The 19864-nt window shown below is 36.8% G+C and overlaps 1 protein-coding gene across 1 annotated transcript in view; it reads right to left on the bottom strand.

The window, feature by feature from the left end:
* The window catches only part of ME1 (malic enzyme 1), a 155475-nt gene that overhangs the window by 64897 nt on the left and 70714 nt on the right, over positions 1-19864 (bottom strand). The window contains exon 6 of the mRNA XM_041412404.1: positions 4547-4650. Within this exon, the coding sequence (XP_041268338.1) occupies positions 4547-4650 (104 nt within the window). The remainder of the gene's footprint in view (positions 1-4546; positions 4651-19864) is intronic.

Raw genomic sequence — 19864 nt, 5'->3', positions numbered from 1 at the left:
TCACAGCATGGTGGAAGGAGCAGGTAGTCATAGACTTGAAAAATTACTTCAAAGGGCCTAAGTCCCAATGAGGGGAAAAATCTTGGTACAGAAGGATCTTCACTAAGTCTGCCATAGGAGGGAGTTGTTGCAGCAGCATTTCTTCTGCACACTTTCGGACAGCCACTTTAGCTTGATCAATGTAGGAACATATAGGCACAATGTAAGTTTTAGTCTTGCACCACTACAGTGCAAAAGAGGACAGAGGCACCAATGCTCCCACAACCTGTGCTTGGACACACTGTCAGAAGGAATGTGTGGTCCAACCACTCCCTTAAAGATGGACAGCTATATGCACCTTTTAATTTGACTTCTTGCCAGTACATTCTCTTGCCAAAAGTAAGGGCTGTATGAATTGATTAATTTAGTCACAAATTGAACTATATTCTAGTGTAATCGACTAAATGAAAACAGCTATTAAAATATTTTTCTATTTTGATTTTGTGGACATATTGCTTTTACAGTTGTTCTCAAAGCTAGCTAAACTATATTTACCATAAAACACTGCTTTAAAGTAGTACATGAAGTGAAATGAAATACTGCTACCATCTGTGAATAATGTAATCAGGCAAATGAGGAATAATGACTACATCATGGTAATTTAGGATGGAACACAATGAATTACAATTTGCAGCAGCTTGGTTTATAACTCACAAACTTGAGAAAAGCATATAAAAATAATGGGGAAGGATTTAATCAAAATATCATTTTAGAAGAGAACGTAAACAACACATGGCATTACTTTTCAAGGGTCCACCACTTTTATTTGTATCTTGAAGTATAACTGAAAACATACCATTGCACACACAGAGAAAGATAATTTCGGTGATACAGGGCTGCTCATACACATCACAAATCCACAGGGTTTAGCTCATAACAGAGGTTAATTCCATCCAACTTTGGGGTTGTGGTAGGTAGGTAAGGAAATAATCTATGGAAATTCCACGAGATTCTTTCCATTTTCTAAGTTTCCTTTCTGTTCATAGGCCAGAGGTGCAACTCAGTATTCTCCCTGCCCACTATAATGACTTCTATTGGGGATGATCTGAAGCAGAAAGCAAGCTGGTAGGATGCTGTTCTTCCCTACTATGACATTCTGATGAGGGTTCAGGGTGGAGTTATCTTTACCAGATTTGTGAAAATGAAATATCCTTTGAAATGGGAAAAAAAATTCCATACTCTTTAAATCTCCTCCTTGCATTAGACAAGGAAATTCAAGTCCCTGTTATTGAAAAGATGCTTTTTTCCTCTCCTTTCATTTCTTGTTCCATCTCCATTCTACATATTTTCCCCTCAAGCATTTCCATAATCCTTTCACTGTTGTACATGAATGCCTCTTGGCCACTGATATATTTCTCTTTGCATCATCACAGTCAAGTAGAAAAGAAATAGGAACTGGAATAAAAAGAGTTATTTTCTCTGGTTACACAGGAAGCTTTGGTAGATCAATCCCAGCTACCAAAGTGTTGTTTAGCAATACCTCCTCTCAAAGTTTCCTCTGTAAACATAGATATTTAAGAACAACTTGTCATTTGGAAAAATTTACTTGTCTGTATAAAATGTTTTATGACCCCCTTCTCCACAGGGCAGAAACTTAACAAACGTTTCTGAATTCCAGTTGGTATTATGTTCTTCACTGATGAAGACAACTGCCCATCTTTTCCTCCTGTCATAAAATATTCCTGCCACTTAGAATATTCTTGTTCCTCTAAATTACTGCACTGATACAAAAGCAAGAACCCCCTGGTAATGCCCAGAGAAATTACAGTATCTGCCCTTAGAGAGGGTAGCTGCTGGCACTAGTAATAAATAAATAAGCAGATAAACGTATACATATGTGAATAAATAAAAGCTGTTCATTGGGTTTTTGTCACCAGAAATCCAGATACTTTCCATATGTTTCTGCCTTCCCTCATCTGGGAAAAATCATAATGTACTAGTTCCATTCTGTCATGATAGCACACTGCATACTGCACCAAAATCTTTTAGTAATGATTACTTTAAGTTTTGGGTTTGTTGGTTTGGTTTGGGGTTTTCTTTTCTTTTAATCCTGACTCTTTCATAAATAATTTTGTTTCCTAGGTGGAACTTTTTTTAGGGTGAATATCAGCAGAGGCTGAGAAGGAGGAAAGTATTGCAGTTGATGAAACTATACCTTTATATAAAGTATTTTCTTTATTATCATGCCATTCATTGTATAAAGGTGACATTTAAACATGAAACACTATAATTATGCTGTATAAAAATTTATAAATGTATAAAAAATTTAGATTTTCAAAATTTAACAATCATTCAAGATGACATCTAGGAAAATTCCCTGGAAGCCAATAAAAAGCCTGTACAAAGTGCACCACCCTCTACTGCTGCCCACTCCTTCTTGCTCCCAGGCAATGCTGCTAAAAGCTGGCTCTCACTTCTGTTAGCATTTGGCCTTTCTGGAGAATTATGAAGATGAAAAAGATCCAAAATAGGTATTTCACATAGCTTTCTGACTTGAAAATATCTGTCATCACTCTAATTTAGACTTATTAAAAATACACGACAGCCTTGTGCTTTACAATATTCATGATTATATATGTCTTGGAGACGTACTGAAAACACCACGACAGCAGGTTTCACCAGAATTTATCCCATTCCCAGAACTGATTAGGCAGTGCTAAATAGGAAAGCTTCTTTTGGAGCACCATGGCAATAACTAATAATAAATATGACTAACATGAAATTTAACAGACCAAACATGCATCTATGATTAGCAAAGCAAATATTCGCCCAGTGAAACAGACAGCAGAAGGCCAAGAAAAGTGAAAAGAGGAAAAACTTAATAAAAACTTTCATAAGGAAAAAATAACTATCATGTAACCAAAGTATACAATTACCTAGATCACCACAACGTTTGTAAAGGGAATCATGACCTGCATGTTTAATAGTCAGACCTGCTACGCCAGAATCAGCTGTAACTGCTAAGTCTGCCAGCGGCACATTAAACACAAATCTGAATTTAAGGAAATGTAAAATTATTGAGCAATTGGACTCAATTTTGATTTCATTACATCACTTTTCCCTTCACCTTCGTAAATGGGTATCATAATGAATATAGCTGTCACACTACAGGCAAAACAATTCATAAGTAAACCATGCAAAGCTGAAATTACAATTTTTAAGTGTTCCACTTCAAACAGGAACTTCAACCACTGCTGACCATAACAGTTTTAGCTGACAACAAAGTGATCTTTCAGAAGGTCAAGCAAACACAAATTGCTCAAAATTGCTCAAAATTACAGAGCTTTAAAGACGTTTAAGCAAAAAGTGCATGTCAACCAGACCTTCAAACATTACTGAGATAATCTTCTGCTTGACTCTGATTATTTCCTTTAGTATGAAGAACAGTAGTTCATTTTAAAGAAAAGGCAAGTTAGAGAATGCATTATGTTAGAGAGTCTGAAAACACAGACCACAGAGCAATTTCTAATGCTCTAAACATTCTTTTAGGGAGGTTACTCTATTAGAAAGGTTCATCAATGTTATCTGCAGCAGAGTAACAAACATACAATAGGACAGAGTCACACCAGCATCTTCCATAAGAAAATTATGAACAAAGGAGTAGCAGTGGGGATAATGGGGAAGAGTGTAAGTAGTACATGAAAGAATATGGGTTTCAGGCACAGAAATGAATACCACTTCTTGGCCAAGCTTCTCTTGCACAGCAACCAAGGCAGAAAGAACAGAAGTTGTGTCTCTCCAGGTAAGGTCTCACATGCAGGTAGGGCACAAGGCAAGACTGAGGAGCTGGAAAGTATTTCCAGGTTCCACAGCTCAACCTCACCTTTGGGAGGCACATGCAGAAAACATATTCCTCTAAGGATCCTGGCAGCTGAGCAATTTCAGATACACACATTGAATGCAGAGCTAGAACTCAAAATACTTTAACAAACAAGGAAACTATGAGCAAATGTGTTATATGACATGCAAGGAGAACTATTTTATGCATCACAGTCTAATAATAAATTTAACTACTTTCTGTATATGAAAAGAGAAGCGGTGAGAGACCTGACTTGGTACCAATACCATGACGTTTCAAATTAAAACACTGAAAAATTAGTCCTGTCATGGGTTTGGTGGGGGCAGAGGCAGGGGTTTCCAAGTATGATAGCTTCTTTAAGGCTGCTCACATCTCATGTATGAAATCACAGAGACAGAGATCATGTAGGCACAGCACTAGGCACAGAAAATTATATATAAGGTAAATATTTAGCAATCTAAATCTTGAAAAAGAAGTTTGAAAAACTAGTTATATCCAGATGAATTTTACTGCCCATACAAGTCATGAAACTGCAATATGGAAGGTAAATACCTAAGGCAGTTATAAACTCATAAAATACTATGCTCAAAAAAAATTATCTGGAACCTAACAACTCTGTTGTCTTTTCATAAGCTACTGACCTTTATTTCTCTCAAGATGAAGTTCACAATGGAATTCCTCAATAAGTAGCACAGATATATCACTTACCTTGCAGTCACAGCTTCCATGAATTCATCAAGAAGATCATCATAGGCTTGACCTCTAATTCTCTTGTGTCTCAGCCCAATATACAAAGGATCTTTCAGCAATGTCTGTTGAAAAAAAAAATGTTTGAAATATTACATTAGCAAGTTACCATACTACACTCTCAGTTATTAAGAAGGGGACAAAAATACAGTGTTTGAGGATTAACCCAAGCATATGAAGTACATATCAATTTATCCACCTCTACATTAAGACCAAAGAAACATAAAGAGATTAAAGAAACACCCTTTTGTATCAAGGAAAAGGGATACCCTAGTCTCAAAGGAAGTGTATAGTTTCCAAATGAAAAAGTAAAGTTTACTCTGAAATCTCAGCTTTCAAAAGTATCTTTTAAAGATTTAATAAGTAATTTTCTATTTTTCTTTTATATCCTGAAAGTACTCTGACATTTAAAAAAAAGCCATATCCTTTCATTTCATCATGTTTCACAAATCTCTCCCAGTGTGCATCATTTCAACTATGTTGATGAGCTGATACCCAGAAAAAGTGCAGTTTTCTAAAATTTAATATGCCAAAACATAACCAACCCTTTCCCCTTTCCTTCCAAACTTATTAGAATATCAGTTTATATTCTAGAATTCTTCATTTCTGCTATCCATGTTCCATCATTGGGATATGATTTCTGAATTTGTCTATGCTTAAATTATGTACGTCTTTCTTCTTTAGCTTTATGATCCATACTTCCCATAAAAACACTAAGCCTGTATCACTCCATGTTTTCATTACTAGAAGGTCCGATGTATTTCCAAATTATAACTTACTAATTGCTAAATTTGTACTTTCCCACAGCAAGTGTCACACCTCCACTGGCTTTCCCAGGAACTCAGGTATAAAGACACTCTTTATTATTTCTCACATGCCTCAGAAAACAAATAAGTTAATTTCCCCATTGTATATAGTGTGCAATCCTCCCACACATGCCCAAACAGCTTGCAGAATAGGTCAGAAGCTTGACTAGATATTTTTCATCCAAAAACAATTTGTAAACTCAACAGGGTGGCAAAAATTTTTCATACATCAGCTTTAACTAGAAAAACATTGTAAAGAAAAATACAGACCAACTTGCCTTTCCAATAGAGACTCTTTAGAATGCAAAATGAAGCAAAAAGTCTGGAAAGCTTTCTCTTCCTCGACGCAGACTGGGAAACAGAAATCTGATTTCTGAATTTTAGAGAAGTGCCTAAATTTCCATCCCCGCTTTTTTTTACATTGTAAAACTGAAAAAAAATCCACTGGGTCACAAGCCCCTGTTAAAGGATTATTTTAATCAGTATGAAACTTAAAATCTTTGAATCTTTGGTGGTATTCTGCCTCCCTGTGAGTTCCTGATACAGACTATAGATCGAGATGTTTGTTTCTTCCTCACTTTTCTCTCCACTTCCACAAAGATGTAAAGAAATAAGATTAGAATGTTTTAAAAAAATCAAGCAGGTTTAAAAGCGGAATTTTCTTGCTAAATAAAACTTGCTAAATTAATCATCAATTCAGAACAATTTGTAATACATTACTTACAGTCATTTAGAAGTTGTTATTCAGCCTTTTGAAGTGAAACACAAATAAAGCTCAAAATTAAAATTACTTTGTAAGTGAAGGTGACATCATTACACTTTAAGTATTTTATTTATTCCCTTCATCAACACACTGTAGCATTCATGTCTATGTAGCACATTTTTTCAGAAATAATTTTGCCTGTGTATTCACATTATCCTATATATTCTAGCAGCAAAATCAAAATAATAATTCTGTACCTATTCTAGATACTGCAGGAAGAATTTGCAAGAGTTTGATCTAATACCTGTCAATGTAATTTTCCCTTTTGTATAGTCTTCTTGTTTTGATATAATCACTTCAAACTTTGTAGTCAAGAACTATTTCTGAAATTATTTTTTCATTTGCATTTTGAGTTTGTCTAGTTATTATAAATGATCTCCAGAAAACCTGAAAAATTAAGGCTGAATTTATATATCTGGGAGATGAATTCACACAAAGTTCAAATTAACTTTTTAACAAGAGGAAATCTTCAGGCAATTTTGGAGAGCCCATAGGAGTTGTCTCACACTTCTCACCAGACTGAGCACACAAGGCTGGAAAGAAGGACTGCCAAGCCTCAGGAGCCTCTGTCAGGAACACCACAGTAGGATTCAAACAGCAATCTCACTTCTAAAATCCCATTGCTGCAGTTTTCCATGCCAGTAGGCTTCTGCTAGTCCATGTCCTGTGCATGGATACCACATGTTCCACTGTCCAATTCAGAGTAAATAACTTAATCCCATTCCAACTCCCCTAATTTTTCTTCCTAAACTGATTTGCTCTTTTCAAAGAGCTTCCACAAGCTTTTTATTAAGCAATGCCTGTTTTCTCATTTTATAAAACAATGCTCAAAAATGGAAAAAAAAAATCTTTGGTCCTTTTTATTTTTAAATTCTGAAGACATGTTTCTAAAACACTTTGCAGACAGACTGAATCAGTCTGATTCCTTCAAGAAGGCAGTTTAGATGGGCAGTGATTCTGTGAAAGTTCAAGAGAAACAGGCACCACGTTACTCAGTTCAAAAAGTGCTAAACCAGCCATGGGTCTGCCTTTAAACATACATAGGCTCTTACACTCCTTTTGCTACTTCTGCATTTTTCATGTCTGTGAGCATTTAAATCTATAGTCAACACAAAAACTCAGAACTCCAATGCAGTTTCATTTACAGGACCACTGCTTGGGTTTATTCACCTATCTTCAATGCTGAAATTTAATGTGAAATATTTAAAACAATTATTACAGTGTTTCTGGAGTGTCTATAAACCTCCAGCCTGGGAAGTCCCACAAGCAGAGACAATTAATTCAGCGACACATCTCCGATGAAAAGCTTGGCCCGCCATATACTCAGAGTTCAGAATTCCTTTACAGCTCAGTGCATTCTGCTTAACAAACGTTACAGTTTGACATGAAATAGCCCCAAAAAGTTCCTTTATGGTCCTGTTTGGAGCAACGTATGAAGAAACCCGTGGCGGACACAAAAGAATGAAACATTCAGCAAGTGAAAAGAACAGTGGTCACGTCTGCACCCTGAGTGGCGAACCATTGTGGAGCCGCTCCCTTTCCAAAGGCCGCTGAAGAATGAATAAGCTGCTTAAGCACATTATCCCCTTATTCAGGTCAACACCATGCAAACCAGGACCATGGTGCTTGTTTTTTTTAGAGGGTTCACACATCTTGAGAGATTAACATTTGCTACCAACTATTTCATGGCTTTCAAAACAGATTACCAAAAAAAGAAGTTACGTCATACAATCGAGTATGTCAAACTGACATGATGATTAGGTACTTTTCCTCAATGACTTGGGTTTCTCTTGTGACCTAGCTTGTTGTCAAAGCTTAAACTTTGTTTTGTTCTTTTGGAAATCAAATCTCCCTCAAAACATAACTCTCATTTTTCCAGGTTAGTGGGTTTGTTATGCATATCACACGATACTGAAAAAGTTGATGCAGCTTATTTTTAGACATATTTAATCTAAGACTAAAAAAGAGTTCTGAAGCATTTAGGTTTACCAATGTGGTACATTCAAGCTTTAACAGAAATAGTGTTTTCTAAGAATACAGGGCTTATTTAAAGTTCTAGTAGTGGTAGTGGAAATATCAGGTAGATCTATTTAGAATTAGATGTGCAAAATAACAAGTTCTTTGAAGCACTATCCGAGCACATTAAAACTGCAATGACCTTTGGGGGTTTTAAGGAAAAACCAAATAATTTATGCCATCTTACTTAAGCAGATCAGCAAACCATCAAAGTTCAAGCAAGGCTGAGCTGTGCACCTGGCTCTAATTTAGCTACAAAAGCCAAACCAGTGAGAAACAGAAAACTGTACATTCAAATATTTCATCAGTTGAGCATAAACACACTGAAATGTCATTTATTCCCAAACTTGGCACCGAGATGTTTCTTTGGAACAAATACATACTTCAGTGAACAGCTTCATGGAAAAATTGTAGGGGAACATCTGCAAGACCCTGAGTCTTTCCACTGACAAAGATGGAGCAGAGATGGTTCAGAACCAATCAGTGCTACCTAGACAGTGTTTGGTGTATGGTAATGCTTCAGAGCAGCAACTAACCCCATGCCAGTAAAATGCCAAAACCCTCCAGCAGCTCTGCAATGGGAAATGATTTGCACTAGAGCCACAGTTACAGAGCTAAAAGACGACTGTGTTTGTATGGGACATCTGAAGCTTTGGGACAAAGACATGCCACATGCCAGAAATTAAACACATTTCAGGGCATGATTCATCTAACAGGGCACACAGTCACCAAAAACACCAGGGGGAGGCCGCTGCTTTTTCAAGTCTTACTATTTTCTTACATTAATACACTCTAAATTATTTTTGTAACTTTCTTGTCTCAGTTTTAACAGATTGGGGAAGGGCTGGTATGCAAAGGAAGGTTTCTGTTCTCCAGAAAAGTTGCATATTCCAAACTTTTATTTTTGTTCCACAAGATTGAAATTTCTCTTGATTTGAAACTTTTTTCAATAAAAACAGTTAGCCAGTTAGGAACATGCCAATGTTTTGGACTTAACTTCAGCATCCATCAATATTCATTACCCAGTGATCAATCTGCATTAATTTAAACTTTCAGTTTGTAAGCACTAACGTGCTGAATCAGTTTTCTGTCCTTCAAGAACTGCTTAGAGCTGCAAAGTGTTTTTCACGGCATTAAAAAGATTTCAACTTATACTAGACTAGAAGGCCTTTCTCTTCTTTGAATAAGCTTTTTTTTGAAGCCTGAAATACAGGATGATGCCCTTAAAATGTGTAACAAATTCTGTGTTTCCAAATGCTGAGTGAACTTTGGATGAGATGAATGCTAGTAATTGGGTTTGAGGGTGTAGAATACTTTGCAAAAATAAGTTGCATAATCAAAGAACTAAAGATTTTTTTCTGAAATTTTGTTTTCTTTGAATTACACTAGCCATATGACATACTCACTAAGAAATCACGGCCCCTCCTATCTAAACACCAGACCTTTATCAACACATTTGCAAATGTTAGCAAGGGGCCTCTTACAAGGAAAAGAGGAGCCTTACTTTCTGTTTCTCCCTAAAAGAAGGAGAGCTCATCTTTGGGAGTCTCAGCTAATATTTTATCTAGTATTAGTATTATTATTTGTATCCCCAAAACAGGTATTGGCATACAGGGTAGTAGCTCTCTTTGTCCTTCAGTTTCCTCCACCGGCTCCTCCATAGGACAGGTTGTCACAAAAGATCCCAAAATAGAAAGCTAAAAATGGGTCATTCTAGCTATTAAAAAAAATGAGGAAAACCCCTACACATACTGGACATGAGTTTTAACAGTTGAGCTGTTTTAAGTGTGCTCAGCTTGCCAAAACCCAGTGGCTGTCAGTTCTTTAGAGACAAAGATATGGCCATACTATAATTCCTATTTTCCCACCTTTAACCCTAAAACATCACTGAAAATTGTCCTTTGTCTGTTCAGACACAATTCTAGACCTTCAGTAGTCAAGAGTTTAAAAGATAATATGTTCACAATGCTCCTTTGTAATCAATCTTGAATGCAGTGCTTGAAAGGAATGACTTCTGTGGAATAAAGTTATTAACAGAGTATTACGAATTTTTGAGACAGTTCAAAATATAAAAATTTATTAAAACTCTGGTGAAGCAATATCCTAATGTAACAGAAAAGTAGTTATGGTGTTTAAAAATGCTGCTTAAAAGAATTTAAGGTTGTGATAAAAAATACAGAGAATATATTCTCTTTCATGTATGTATAATGATACTACAGATTTGCACACCTGGACTAGACTTTTTACATTATTTTTCCTTAAAGACAGGCTTCATTTATTAAGCTCAACTTGTTATTTAATTTCATAAGGTTATTAAAGTGTCAATGTGACCTTTACTTCCTGTGCTTGCTTCTGCTCAGGGACCTTACTCATTTCTAACCTGAAGAGGAATTACCAGCTGTAGCTTCGAATGCTCACTGAACCTTGTCGCTTATATTCCAGTGATTTCCCACGCATGCAGACAGCCTTGCCCAGCTGAAAAACTGTCAGCTCCAGCGAACTTTAACAACAAAATAATAATCCCTCTAATGGCTGGAAAGAATGCCTCATGAAGGAATCTTGTAACACGCTATGGAATTACCACAGCCCATCCCCAAGCAAGACTGCACAAAGCCAGGCTGTGCCAAGGACATTCTGTGGGATGTTTCCGGCGCATGGATGTGGCACTGAATAAAGGCCCCAGTGTGCGAGTGCTGCGGGCAGACTGTGGCAGTGTGCCCAGGGGCACCAGCCTCCAGCCCCCTCGCACGGCACCATCTGCCTTGCATCCCTCCATCCCGTGCCATGGCTACCAGAAGGGCTCTTCCAGGAAGTCAAACACATTGCTGTGAGTGAGCACGCAAAGCTAAAGAGCACCCGGCCCCCTGAGGGTAACAAACATACCTGAGATACACAAATGTGTGGTTATGTGAGCCCTCATTAGCAAGGGAGCACCAAGTGCAAAATCCAAAGATAGAAATTTGCAGCAGCAAGGGGCAAGATGCACTTGATTTTTCAGATTTTTCAAGGAACTGCTGTCTCTTCCAAGTCAGACAATGTATTTGTGTTTGGAGCATGATTCACTTGTGTCCACGAGTCAGTTTGTGGAACCAAGTGATGGATGAAGAGCTCAAAGGCTGTTGATGGTGCAGGGGCAGAGAGCAGTGTTACCTTCTAGTGTGATTCTCTAGATATATCTGAGTCACTCTCATAGCTAAACTTCAAAATTCTGGGAATTATAAAATATTTTATAGATATTATACTTTTATAGAAAGTTTCTCTTATGAGTTTTAAGTGTAATTCAAGATTTCTGAGCACTTGAAACACACAACACTGGTTACAGCCAGTGGTCCATTAATGATGCATATTAATGCATCATTAAGTTCCTTTCATTAATCATTATTAATGATGGATGATTATTAATCATCCATCATTAATGCCCAAGAAGTTCCTTTTAAAACAAACTGGAATTCACAGTGACACCTGAACCTCTCTACTTGGTGGGCTCTGAAAACTTCAAGTAATACACTACAGCTAGGCTAATCACATATTGCCATACTTGATATTGAATACTAAAATTTAAAAACTTTTAAAGCAATAATACATCTGACATCACATGAATTATATATTTTTCAGAGCAATTTGGCTTTCATTCCACCTGCTCACCTTTCCAGTACACAGTATAAGAGATCTGCACAACAATAACAAAGCTTTTTCAGTAAGTTACCATTGATATGAAAAAAATTCTTGCAGTAAATTTACTTGGACAATCTGGCAAAAACTGCTCTGTGCACCTCAATCTTTATGGCAGTTTCCAAATAGGAAAGACCTAGGAAGAGCTGAGTAGTGAAATATACCTCAAGCACAACTTTCTAGCCAACAGATAAAGCAAAAAAATAATGGTATTTCCCTGAAATTTAAATGCCATTGGAACCTTTTTTTAGGTCAAACAGCTTACATTGATTATTTTCAGCCAGTTTAACTTCTAAAAACTGTTAGAAATACATTTCAGAGGATAGCCATCATGAATCATGCCCTGTTCATAAGGAGAAAAGAAGACATTTTCCCGAGGATTGGATTAGATGTTGTTTATGAAAGTACCGTAATTGAAAAAAGAAAAAACTGCTTTAAAAGCTAGCAAGTTAGCTTGATAGTTTTTCATACTAGAAATTAAAACTTTTTAAAGTTTTTCAATTCTAAACACACGATTATGCCCACATCTTCCATTACAGAAAGTTAGCTTCAAAACTAGCATAATAAATTCCTTGTCAGACTGATCTTTAAAGCACCAGAGTTCTCCTAGTACCATGCTTGTGTATCACCACCATAGGGATTCATCAGGTTTTTCTTTTAGATCTACATTTACTTAGGCACCAAGTAGCAGCTGTCACAAGCAGCTCATAACTAAGGCACATGATTACTAGGATGAAGGGGAAATAATTTCTAATATTGGAAAAATACTGAGGAAAATTATAGAAAGATCCATTTCCTGTGTTAATTGTGCCAATCTGAAAATAATGGAATGCTTTCTATGAACAGGGCACTGTCACCATGGATGAAGCACATGTTCTTTACAGAACAGCTTCCCAAGCATCAGAACAAGCTGCCCAGGGAAGTGGTTGAGTTCCCATCCCTGGAGGTATTTAAAACTACATGTGGCACTTCAGGACATGGTTTAGTGGTGGACTTGGCAGAGCTGGGTTAACAGTGGGACCCAGTGATCTTATAGGTCTTTTCAAATCTAAATGATTCTATGATTCAACCTGCTACCAGAACATATCTAGCAGAGTTAGTAAGGAGAACAGGGAGAGTAATTCATTGTGCATTTTAAGAAAACAAAACAAAGCAAAACAGCAAGATAAATATTCTGCATTATGTATAACAGTCTGAGAGACCTCTCCTGATGTTAGCATCTGCCTGGAGGGATAGGGACAATGCCAATTCCACAAATGCCTGTAATTTGAGTTGGAACTTGGAAGACACTCAGAACCATGGTTTTGGAGGAACATTTCATCAGACACAATTTTAGCATGCATAACTCTTTTACACAGTAAAACTGAAAACAAATGGTTGTCTGCATGCCAGTGGCACTTCTTGAAAAACTTAATCATTTGCCTATTGAGAAAACAATAGTCCTGAAGAATCCAACATCATTTAGGACTTCAGCACATTGTGCTGCATGTAATCACTAATATTTTGACATACAAACAATAGTCAGAAAGAAATCTGAGAAATCTCATGTATTTTATTAATATAATTTTTAGAAGAAATCTTACAAGCAATCTCCTTAAAGTCCTGATATCTACTTTCTATAAAAGCCTTTACTGACTCACAGAAAAGGCTCAGGTGGACCATTAAGCTCCCTACACAACTGACCCCCTCAGGCACCACATAGTTAATGACTACAATTTCTTCTTCATGAACCACAGCTGCTACATGGCTAAAATCTCAGTCACATATCCTATCACACATCAAGAAACATGTTAGAACACCCTACACTTTGAAATACAGCTGATGGATAATGGGAAGCGGAAGCTATAAAAATAGATTACTGCAACCAAACTTTCAGAAGTTTCTTGCTCTCAAAAAACATGAGGGATGACATTCTAAAACCTACTTAAAAGGTCCAGCCATAAGTGCTTATAATAAATCACAGAATGGCCAAACAATACTCTTTAAGAAGAGCCCAAGCAGTACTCATGGCAGCCTACACCCTAAAAAACAAGTTTAGCCTCAGTGAAATGCTTTAGAGAAGTTGGAGATATTTATCTTTTTTTTTCCCCTTTACTTAGCAGGAGTGTAGCTATCTTAATACATTACAGTTTTTAGCTTAATGAAGAGAGTGACAAAATATAGCTGCATGGGGTGGTTCAAACACTCCTAATACATTTAACTTCTCTATACTATTTTTGCAAACTGAGAAACATACATCATTCTCTTTATGTTCATGCACTTACATTTATAAATTTTGTTTAGGATAGGTAGCTGGAATGTCTAATTAGAAGGATTCACCCAGCTTCCAAAACCAGACAAAAATACAGAGAAGAATCCCAAACACACCCAAAATCAAAAAGCAAACTACCAACGAAGTGAATCATCAAAAAGTAAAGACTTATTGTTTTGAAGATGACACCAGTAAAGGCTGGTGTCATCATAATTAACAGTATTTCAAAGAATGCCATCTTAATAATTTTCCTTCATCTGAAAAATTACAAAGATAACATAAGCCTTCAAAAAACCTTCAAAGACCTTTTTCACTCATATTTAATATTATACTAATAAAGAGGATTTTGCTAATATTGTATCAGCTCGCACATTATGATAGCAGAGTGTCTCAAGTACATCAGATTGAACAGAATTTTAACATATCAACAGATACCATTTACAGAACTGAAAATCTTGTTCTAGGTTACCAGTATATCTCATTTCCACACCAACAGTTCCAATATTTTGGTTTTATTTTTTTTTCCATTCACATGTAACTATAAATCTCCACCACTTGTTTTGACCTCTCCTCAGTTTTATTAAACTTATGTCTATTTAAATCATTTACTTGCATAAGCTATTTCCACATGGTCTTTCCTTTGACCCTGACATCCCTGTCTCCTGTGCTGACATTGAGACATTTTCTTTCTTAGAGCCAAATGGGTTGGACCTCTTCCAATACCAACAAGTCACATCAACAGTGTCCCCTGGACTGAAAAAATATGTTGATATTATTTTAGTGCTGGCATCTCAATCTGTCATATCACTAGTCAAAAAAAAGAAAAAGTCATTCTGTGCACAACATACACTTGCTAGTGCAAGGCCAACAATTGTATGAGCACCTTTACAATTCAAGTGTGACAAGCTTTGTCCCAGACGCTAGGCTGTCTTATGTGGAGCCATAAATGATACATATTTTCCCACCTTCTGTGACAATAGCTCTATTTGTACCCATTCCTTCTCTTGTCTTCCCCACTGCCTGTGAGATTGCTGAGGAGGTTGACAGCAGTTACTGTAAAAGCCAACCAAAACAAACAGTATCTGTTGCTGTCTTCTGAGCATAAAGAATTGGAAATGTCCAATGTATCCTCAAACAAAGTCTGCCATCAATTTAGTCTATGGATATTCATGCATGTTATCCAAAATAAGCATTTCCAGATATGAATTTCTGCCCACTTTCATAGATCGCCTTGCTCTGGAAAGTGAAGTAAGAAGAAATTAAATGGACTGACAGAACTGCCTGTAACATAAGCACACAGCTCGTTCTCTCTAGTGTCAGCTGAAACTGAGACTTAAATCCTGTGTCACCACCTATATTCTTTCTTCTAAAACTCTTTTTTCTTCAGCTTCTCAGGTCTTAAAAATCATTGCCAACACATTGTTTGGTAAATGTGAAAATCTGAGGCACTACCTAGTTTTGTCACATTTTCTGTGGTCTAACAAAATAGAACATTTCACAGAAGAAATAATCATAAATAGCAAATTTCACAATAATAAATTTAGAGTCTCAGAAAAAGAATACCATATATTCCTAGCCAAAATGACAATATTTAAAGGATGAAAACAGATCAAAAGCAGCAGAAAATTGCTGAGGTCTTCTCATGCACTAAGCAGTGGAATGGCATTTCTCAAAGTGCAGTAGAATGACACTTCTCAAAGATAACAAGTTTGTTTAATAAGAGGTTGACATAAGTTCAAAACCAAGTTTCAGGCTCTGTGAAAGTCCCTTGAGTCACACAGTAACCACGTATCAGATGCAGAGAGAAGCAAGTGAAGTGCAAACTGTGTATGAATTCATGTTAGCAAACTTAAGAACCTACACTGGATACTTCTACATCTAAACTAGTCTAGGCTCTTTTTATAGCCAACAAGTAAAAGAAAAAATTAAAAACTATTTGAAAATACAATTTATCAGACCCATCTGAGACAGTTCCTCTGCAAGAACCAGCACCTGTTCCCCTTACAAAATGAGTTTAGGAGGGCTAGCTTAGGTTAAGATGAAAAGCTCCACATCTCTTTTTAGGTCTTTCTGAGCTTACCTGGTTTGGCTCCAGACTCTCAAGACTAATCATTCAAACACAAGATTATAACTGTCCATTCTAATGAACCCTAAGTATGGGAAAGAAACAGGCAGAAATATTGTTGCCTAAGTGGGTATATCAGAAAAGTCTAGATTTGGGTTTAGTACACAGGCAACATGGAAAGGCTGGATGGTTACAAGAAGACTGCAAACATATCTTTAGTAATTTATGAAAGCATAAGAGAACTTTAGGAAAGGCAATTTAGAATGATGGTGGATCTAAGTCCGGCACTGAAATATACAACAATATATTATTTTATACAACATGCATCTTAAAAAGATCATACGTACTGGAAAGTCTCCTTTAATTATACTGGAACAACTGGATGAATTTTTAAAAATGCAGTAACATTTTGTTGTACAATAATAATAGTAAGTTCCTGGTAAAAAAAAAAAAAAATCTTTCCCCATTGTTTTTTTATGTATTTAGAAATGACTGTAAGTACTTTTGCTACTGACAGGAAATGAGGATCAAGGTATTTTTCACCCCCTATTAGGGTAAAAGATGAGCACCATAACAGTAGTAATGTAAACACAGAATGCCTTTCTACTGCAGTAGTAAACATTATACTGGAACAACTGGATGAATTTTTAAAAATGCAGTAACATTTTGTTGTACAATAAACACAGAATGCCTTTCTACTGCAATAGTAAAGAACAAAGGCCATTACAAGTGACTGCAACATTCAAGAAAATGCTGATAGTGTACATATTCTGAAACTAAGAAAAATATTTAAAGAGAATAAATGTTTAAAATCCAGGCCCATGTATATTTGAGTTTTATTGGTAAAAGCACTGGTACTCCCAGCTGCTGATGTATGCCTAACAAAATATGAGAAAAGCAGCTAAACGAAAACAAGAGAGGAGATGCAATATGCTCCCCTGGGAAACCATGTAAAGAATATCAAATGATCTTCTGCATTTGAAAAGAAGTCAAAACTTTTAACAGCTCTAAATACTGTGGGAAATGCTGTTCCCCTCTGGGCACAATTACTTCATAAAAGGGGTAGGCAATGTTTTGTGTTTCAGCTCTCAATACATCATTAGTAGAACGCATTCCCTAGGAAGCAGAAGACATTTGTACACAGTCTTCTTTAAGGTTTAATAGAGCCACGGAAATACATAGTAAGACAGAAGATAAAGAAGAAAAAGTAATTTAAAAATTGCAGAAGGCTAGGGACAAAACAGACAACAAACTCAAAGAGGTTTCAGAAGACTGAAACACACTGGAAATCACAGTATCTTGCGTAAGTCTAGATTTATTACTACATTTACGAATTCTCAACCCATCTGAGTAAAAATACTGAGTAAAAATAACTTATGAAATTTTGAAGTTGTGAATGTATTACAGACATATTGTAGCTATTCAATAAGAGCACTAAAGAGCAAGAAAAGAAAAACTCTCAAAAATTACTGACGAGCATCCGCTGTCAGATACTCATGATCCACTCAAACATGTCACCCACCAGTCCCTGCTGAGGGAAAATGAGTCTGGATGTAAGTGCCATCCCTTCTCCAGAGCATTTTTTAAGTCTGCAAGTGCAATATGGATGCTGACACAGTTCCAGGTGTTCATGTTACTTAAATAAAGCATGTTTAGGAGAGATTGATGATGCCATATTTATTTTAGATGTGGATCTTTTGTAACACACTGGAAAGATAACACTAAACCCCTCAATTTTAGAACATGCATCTATAAAATCAGTGTCCATTCCCTCTTCTAACACAAACTCAGTCCACTTCAAATAACTGAATTGATTTAAAAGGAGACTACCGATTCTGACAAAATAAAACAGTGTGGAGTTTTTCTCCTTCACAATGGCTAGACAGGATTTTAAGCTCAGATATCACTTTACTTTTCAATACTTCTTGACACTGAAGAGAGAATGGAAAAAATTACTCATGACACTGACTGTAGAGAAACTTGTGTCCAATCACATTGTTTTCTTGCCAACTCAAAGTTCAGAAAGGGGAAGAAAAAGAAATGGCCATTTATTTTCTCCCTTCCTCAAGTGCTGACTGTATACTACCAGGGAAGGCAACACAGCAGCAAGATCTAAGGGGAAAAAATCCACTTGTAAAATAAAACTTAACTGGTAAAGGAAAGTGCAATTATCTCCTACCAGAGTCGCACAGACAGGCAGCAACCAAAAAATAAAAAATACACAGAATATTTACTCCATCAATAGTTTTACAAATGTTAATTAATGCTTGGAACTCAGCACCACTGAGCCACACCATGACCTGTGAGCACTTCCCTTGGCCTATTTTGTGGAGCATGTAAAAAAAGCCTCTTTCCATCACCCAGGTTAATTTTGTCAGTAACATTTCAACAAACCTAAATGAAAAGCTGCACATCTGGAAACCTGTTTTGATCACACATAGTGTCATTTGTATTGCAGAAATACGCAAAACTACTAGGGAACACACTGGAGAATATAACCTAGAAATGAGATTCTCATATATGCACCAGATACAAAAATAGACTCTTTTTACATAGATGGGACCAATCTCTATTCACAGAATTCAGGAAATGTTACTGCTATGTTACAGTAAAACTGTCACTGAAATGTCTCCAGTTCTAACAATCATCATTCAAGGGGAATATCATGGCAGTTTCCAACCGGGCCGTGCCCGGTGGGGTGCCACGGCCAGGATAACTCAGTGGAGGCTCAGAACAGGTCCGAACTCCCAAGCAGTTCCCCGCTGCGGGCAGGCAAGCAAGCGGTAGTGATTTCAGCTCCTAGTGATTATCAGCTCTCTGTGATTTCAGCTCTTTTGCTTGCTTGTGCCGTAGCAGCAGACGCAGGGAGAGAGAGGAGAAGTGCTGTATAAGGTTCCCTAACTCTTTATTAGGGTGTCTTTTATTTAGAAATCCCTGCAGCTCTGCACAATTTAAATTATTTACTTGACACATTTATATCTTTAGATTGATAAGGTATGAAATTGCAGGTTTCCTCTACAATCAGTTTTCTACTGTCCAGGTTTCTATTTTGGTTGAAATATGAATAATAAAATCAGGTTTGTTTCTGTTTTCTCATCAGTTTTCATTTGCACATTTATGTGTAGGTACTCCTCAAGAATATGAATCTTGGAAGGCTAGTACTAATTCTTACAACAATTGGAAATAATATGGGGAAATACAGAAAGCTAACTAGGGTAAGTTGAAAAGCTGAGCTTGAATTTGCACCTCAGCTTTTCTGGACTGCATATTCCAGCACAGATGCTTGTCATTCCTCCAGAGGAGTCAGAACTGCCAGCCCAGGCATGCTCATTGACCTATTTAGGGCAACTGTGAGAACCATGACATTCCTGTACTTCAGTATTTTAGTAAGTTAACAGAAAAAAATATTCCAAAGCAAGCATGCAGGAAACAACTTGAAATAGCAACCCACAAGTCCCTGAGCTGTCACAGAGGAAGGAGTAGCTGCCCTAACAGCTGTCCGGCACATTTCTCCCTCTTGTGCACTTTTCAGTGCTTAAATCATAGAATTATAGAATTACTTAGGTCGGAAAATACCTTTAAGATCAGTGAGTCCAACTGTCAGCCCAGCACTGCCAAGTCCAGCACTAAACCACATCTCTAAGCACCAACTACATAGCTTTTAAATACCTCCAGGGATAGGGACTCTATCACTTCCCTGGGCAGT

The sequence above is a fragment of the Onychostruthus taczanowskii genome, unplaced genomic scaffold (genome assembly GCF_017590055.1).
Source record: "Onychostruthus taczanowskii isolate IOZ18803 unplaced genomic scaffold, ASM1759005v1 scaffold39, whole genome shotgun sequence".
Classification (NCBI taxonomy): Eukaryota; Metazoa; Chordata; class Aves; order Passeriformes; family Passeridae; genus Onychostruthus; species Onychostruthus taczanowskii.
This window is presented reverse-complemented; position numbering and strand designations above follow the sequence as displayed.